We start from the raw sequence: 6,249 nt of genomic DNA, 5'->3' as shown, positions 1-6,249 counted from the left end.
TGGCACACCACTGGTCCAGGATGCTTCGTAATCCATGTTGTAAAGCCTATCTGGAATGGCAAGCGTTGCTAAAAGGAAACTGCCTTTTTTTTTCAGTTGCGAGCTAGAATTTTATCAACCGAGTGAGTATCATGCATGTCTCAGGCAGAACAGAGGCTCTGATAGGCATTTACGTATGCCTTTCATTAAAAAAATAGAGAAGTGAACTGTTAAACACAATCTGTTAACACAAAAACTTGAAAAACACTGGGTTCACTAAGGCAAATAAAATGGTGAGGAAAATATTGGAAACCATCCAGCAATTGAACACCTTCATTTTACCGATGAGAAAACTATGGTTCGTAAAGATTATGTGCTTGGACCATGGTAATTCCACAAGTGAGTGGCTGAATGTAATGACTGGACTAGATCTCAAGTTCTGGCTGTGCCATGCTCACACCCTCCTTAGACAGATTCGTGGCTCACTTTTTTGTTGTTATATACTGATCACTTTTCTTACTACTAAGCCTTCATTTCCTCATCTGTAAAATGGGTTTATAAATGCTACCTAACCGTGCCCCCTGCCCCCAGCCCCCGCCGCCATAGGGCTACTATGGGTATTAAATAAGATAAAGCAGTTAAAGCACTTTTAACACTGCCTAACATAGTAAACACTCAACAAATGTTCAATTAAAACTGGTGTATAGTTGGTGATTCGCCAAGATTCCCGAGTTGGCAGCTGCGGCAAAATCTGATAATTGCCTTCATCTTTAGACAGAGAACCCTGATTTTATTGGAGGGGGTGCGCAGCTAAAAGACCACATTTGGTTGCCTCCCTTGCAATCAGAGGTGGCTGATGAGATGAAGAGAAATTGGTGGGCAATGATTCTAGGAAATCTTTTTAAAGGATTCTGGTGTGGGGGGTGGAATGAAATGTTAAGCTCATCGCAAATTAGTAGCAGTTCTGGAGTTAGAACTCTCGACTTCCCCTTCTGTGCCAGGATCTCGAGAGCACTGCACAGATAACAGCTGAACAACACTATGATGAGCAGCTACCATTTCTTGTTTCCTATGTACCTTGATGGTATACATGTTAAACATCACAATATCCGGTGAGGTATTACTATTTGTGTTTTATGTGACCAGTAATGTAAAGCACTCAAGGTCACAAAACTAGTCAGGGCAGGGGAATTTCGGTCAGATTCTAAAGCCAAAGCTCTTAAGTTCTCTAGTCTTGAGGCCAAATATCGCTAAACAGGGGTTTTCAACATCAAAGAATGTACTATATAAAAGCCGTGCGACTTTGGACACATCAAAACACATCTCTGAGCTGTGGTTGCTGCTTCTGTAAACCAAGGTAACAGGGCCAGACTGAACTTTGCAGTTGCTTCTAGTCTTAAAGAATCATAAAAAGTCCAAGTGCCAGCAGAGACCAGAAGAGCCCAAGCAAACGGGAAGGGAGGTTGGGCCTGCCCCTGGCGCAGGCCGCGCCCGCAGGGCGAGCTTCCCGCGAGGGAGGGAAGAAGCCACCCGCTGTCCTGGCCTCTGCCGCCCCTGGCCGGGGAGCGTCCTCGTGGCGCCGGGGAGCCGGGAAGCTGGGAGCGCGTGCGCGTGCGGCCGGCGCCCCGGTTACCTGACAACGCGGCCGCCTCCTCCCCGCGCCGCGCGCCTGCGGGCCGGATGGCCAAGGGCGGCAGCCAGAGCAGCAGCCACCACGGCCCCGGGGGTGGCCGCATTCCGCCTGGGGATCAGCTCCGCGCAGTCCAGAGCGGCAAGAGCCCTTGGGGGGCCAGATGGGCTGAAAGTAGTAGAAATGGCGCAGGGAATGGAGGGGGAAAGGGGGCTGGGCGGGGAGCCCGCAGGCGGGAAAGGCAGAGGCTCCGCCTCCTCGGGGCGAAGGGGAGTCGGCCGGATGCCTCCGCCCGCGCCCGCGGGGCAGAACTGGCGCGGTATCTCTCCTGGCTCCTCCGGGCCTCTGGGCCTCATCCTCTCTTGGAGGGGCCTTGAGCCAAGTCCCACCAGTCTTCGCGCCAGTGTGGAGGTTGGGGAGTGAGGTGCAGGACGGGGACACTCCTCTGTGAATTTTGCTTAAAACTTGCCTGAATCTTGACTTCAGATGTTTTAGGGCTCAGTTCTCAGAGGGCCTATCAGTGACACCCTGTGAAAGGGAAGGCCCTTCAGCAACTTCCCTTATAAGAAAAAGTTTCTTTATTTTTGCTTTTTTTTTCTTTTTCCTTTTTGTTTGTAATGAGCAATAACAAATTGGCAATTTGAATGCTGAAATAATATTGACTTGTATGTTTAAGCTTATCAACACCACATTTCCATATAAAGAAGCTAGAGAACAGTTCTCTCACAAATATAATATACCCCTTAAAATTAGCTTGCATTTAAAGAAAAAAAGATAATAGGAAACACTGGTGGTTGCTAGAGGGAATCGGTAGGGGAAAGTGGGTGAAATGAGTGAAGGTTATCAAAAGGTGATAACTACTGGTTATAAGTGAGTTGTAGGGACATGACGTACAGCATGGTGACCAAAGTTAACAATACTGCATGGCATATTTGAAAGTTGCTAAGAGTAGATCTTAAAAGTTCTCAACACACAAAAAAATTGTAACGGAGGTGATGGATATTAAGTAAACTTATTTTGGTGATCATTTCGCAATATATACATATGTCAAATCATTATGTTGTACACCTAAAACTAATACAATATTATGTCAATTATATCTCAAAACTGGAAAAATATCTTAAATGGCCTTAATAGTGATAATTAGTATAGAACTCGGAGCCTTAAATAGTATGCTGTACTTTTTTTTTTTTTTTTTTCTTTTTTAAAGAACAGACCCTTCTCAGGCCCTGGAAACCCATGAATTGATTCAGCTTTAAATACTAAACATTTACTAGAATAAAAGGTCATGTCCTCTTTTCTAATTCTGGTCTTCTGCTAAGGTATCTCAGAGAACCTATTTGTGACAGTAATCATCCTCTAAATATATCTCAGTTTCATTTTCTCTAAAAGTCTGAGTAGGGCTCACTAGACTTACCCTGGCTTCAGAGTAAGAGTTAACCAACTTCCCTCAAACCCCTGGCACCATGTGTACACCCATGTGGCTTTTAGAAAGTTCAGAAATCCTCTTGTTAGGGGCTCTTTTGGGGGATGATTTTTACAATTATCTGATACTGCAGACTGTCTCCAGAGAAATGACAGAGCCCTGGATCCAAGTGTGAAGTATGCACTTTCCTTTTGCACAATGGTTTTTATTTTTTCCCTAACCACATTCATTTTGATTTAGTTTAATTTAGTTTAATTTTGGTGGTACTATGGAAAGTGGCTAAAAGAAACAAGTGTTTTTATACGAATATGTTTTCCTGCAGCTGTATCTGGTAGAGAAATAAAGAACAGGCAGCAGTGTATTAAGTTAATATTTAAAGGACTATTCATGGAGCATCTCCTTAATAAATATCTGTATAGAAGCTAAATTGAAACACCACATTCTTCTCCATGAGATAGCAATAAATATCTTTTGAGATAACGAGACTATTAGAAAGTGACAACTCTGTCATTGTGGGACAATCAAGAAACCCCTCCTAACTTCCCTAAATGTTTCTCTCATATGAAAACCTTAAACCACCAGAAAATACTACTACAACCATTGCTTCTGGGAGAGAGATAGAAGCACAAACCCTCTACCTCTGGAGAAGCCTCAGGAAACACTGGGGCTCAGTGTCCTGAACGGATCCCAAATAAAGGCTGGGTATTGTTTCCTCTCTACTCTCTCTCTTTTGACACAGCAAACACAAGACAGAATTTGGCAGCAGTGGGTCAGAGGGGCAGAAATGCTGAGAAAGCCTCAGGTACACAGAACATGTCTAAGACTAGGGCTGAACCAGGAGTATGCTCCCTTGTCCCACTGCGAGCCAAGTATCAGTAACAAGCAACACTAGTTTTTGCTGAGGAGGAGAAAGGGTGTGGGGAGAGATCCCTTCTATAACACAACCATACAAAAACTGCTGAAAGCTGAGAGACATGGAGAAAAGCTCTCCAGCACTCCAGGCCCCACATTAAGCAGAAGGTAATAGAAGAATTCGAATCTTGTGGTGCACCGAAGGTAATGATAACAACAATAAAACCCATACTCAGCTTAACTCCTGACTAGATTGATTCAATAACCAACATTATTGACCTGACAGAAGAGGCATGCCCATTTATGGGTATAAATACTATTTACCTCAGTCCTTACTGTCCTTCTACACATGATATCTATTATTCAATGAAAAATTATGACACCCAGAAAAGCAGGAGGAAAAAATGCATTATCAAGAGCCAAAGCAATCAATAGACTCAGATTCAGAAATGACCCAAATGTTGGGCTATGATTAATATGTTAAAGGATCTAGTGGAAAAAAGTGGACAATATGTGTGAACATATAGGGAATTTCCACAGAGAGATGAAAATTATTAGAAATGTGAAATGGAAATGCTAGAAATTAAAAATACATTACTAGATATGAAGAACTGCTTCAATGTGCTTATCAGAACACTGGGCACAGCTGAGGAAAGAAACAGTAAACTTGAGAGGTAAATAAAAATCATTTAAATTTAAACACTTAAGGCAAGAAAAGAATTTTTAAAAAATCAAAGGCAGGCAAGAGCTGTGAGACAATATTAAGTGGTTTCACAAATATAATGGGAGTCCCAGAAGGAGGGAAGAGGAAGGATGACATAGGAAAATATTTTAAGATATAAAGCTGCGAATTTTCCAAAATTAATGACAATACAATATGAACAGAAATCTCATAGGCAGTCAAAGAAAATGACACATTACAGAGGGGTACATCAGGCTTCTTGACAGAAACTATGTAAACCAGAAGATAATGGAATGACATCTTTGAAGTAGTGAAAGAAAGAATACTGTCAATCCAGAATTCTATATCCAACTATATCTCTCAAAAATAAAGGCAAATGAAGTTGCTTTTTAAAAAAAAAAAAAAATCATTTCTAGCAGACTTTCACTAAAGAAATGTTAAAAGATATTCTTCAGGCAGTAAGAATATGACAGCAGATGGAAATTTGAACCTACACAAAGAAAAACAGGAAGATAGAATCTCAGGAGTGTGGTCAGATTCAGGAAGACTGGTAGGTCCTTTGACATCATCATGGAACATTGCTTCCTTCTCATGAAAAACAGATGGGATTATCAAATTGTGATTATTGCAGTTTATTGTTCTTAAATTACACCAACATTTGTGTACCTCTTTCTAGGACATAAACTATACTAATTAAATAAACCAAAACAAAACAAAACCCCATATAAACAAGATACCTGCAGAATCTTGTTGAAAGCCTAAGGTATTATGCAGACATGCTTTCTATCTCTACACTAGAAAACAGAGAAAAAGTTTGCCCAACAATGAGGTGAGAAAGTTGTAGTTAAAACTGCTCAGTCGATGTTAGATTATTGTAAGTGGATATTAATACCAGCTCATAAATTTCTACACCAAAAAAGGTGATTGAAAAGGACAAAATTCATTGCCTCTTTGAAGCAGTTGCCCAACTGTGCCTATGGATGTTAGCTGTGGATTTCTGATAAACACTCCATGTTCATCTCTAAGACAGAATGAAACCTTGAAGCTTGGGGAATCTGGATCATGTCATAGATAGTGAAGAAGTTAGCACTCTTGCCAGAATGCTAACAGTGTGGGTAATAAGTAAATGTTTAGCATTGTAAATGCAGATTCCCAGGACATACCCTCCAGAGATTGATTCAGTCCCTCTGGGGTAGAGCCCAAAATATGCCTTCTTAATATGTACCCCAAGTGATTCAAAAGCGTTAGGAGTAAACTTTGAGTTTTACAAGTTTCATGCTTGGCAGTAAGTAGCATTTTGGGCAAGTTTGTAATCACAGATAAAATATTGCGTGTGCATTTTATGTAATTCATATTGCCACAATATGACATATTTATTGAAAATAAAACCAATGTATAATAAAGAGTTTCCTTTATATTATTTTGGTGACCTGAGTTCTTTAATTCCATTTGACCATTTCCACGTAGTATGAAAAAGATTACAATTCAATTTTCAGCCTCTGCATATTTATTTCTAGAGTTCTTGCTCTTCATAACTAATTAATTTTCTGAAATTGTCACAGGGTTATAATCAGTCATTATGAATCAGAAGTAAAATTTAGCTCATGTCAGAAATTATTTAAGAGCTTTCACTTGGTTTCTAGGTAGGTAGAACATTTAATTAAATGAGGCAGAAGAAAA

At 40.8% G+C, this 6,249-nt stretch overlaps 1 protein-coding gene across 2 annotated transcripts in view; it reads right to left on the bottom strand.

Annotated features, from left to right (window-relative positions):
• The window catches only part of NEMP2 (nuclear envelope integral membrane protein 2), a 24,740-nt gene extending 22,908 nt beyond the window's left edge, over positions 1-1,832 (bottom strand). For both annotated transcript variants that reach the window (XM_011355989.2, XM_011355980.2), the window contains exon 1: positions 1,613-1,832. In XM_011355989.2, coding sequence (XP_011354291.1) covers positions 1,613-1,715 — 103 coding nt within the window. In that variant the 5' untranslated portion in view covers positions 1,716-1,832. The remainder of the gene's footprint in view (positions 1-1,612) is intronic.
• Positions 1,833-6,249: the final 4,417 nt, after the last annotated feature.

This window comes from Pteropus vampyrus, unplaced genomic scaffold (assembly GCF_000151845.1).
Source record: "Pteropus vampyrus isolate Shadow unplaced genomic scaffold, Pvam_2.0 Scaffold2, whole genome shotgun sequence".
Taxonomy (NCBI): Eukaryota; Metazoa; Chordata; class Mammalia; order Chiroptera; family Pteropodidae; genus Pteropus; species Pteropus vampyrus.
This window is presented reverse-complemented; position numbering and strand designations above follow the sequence as displayed.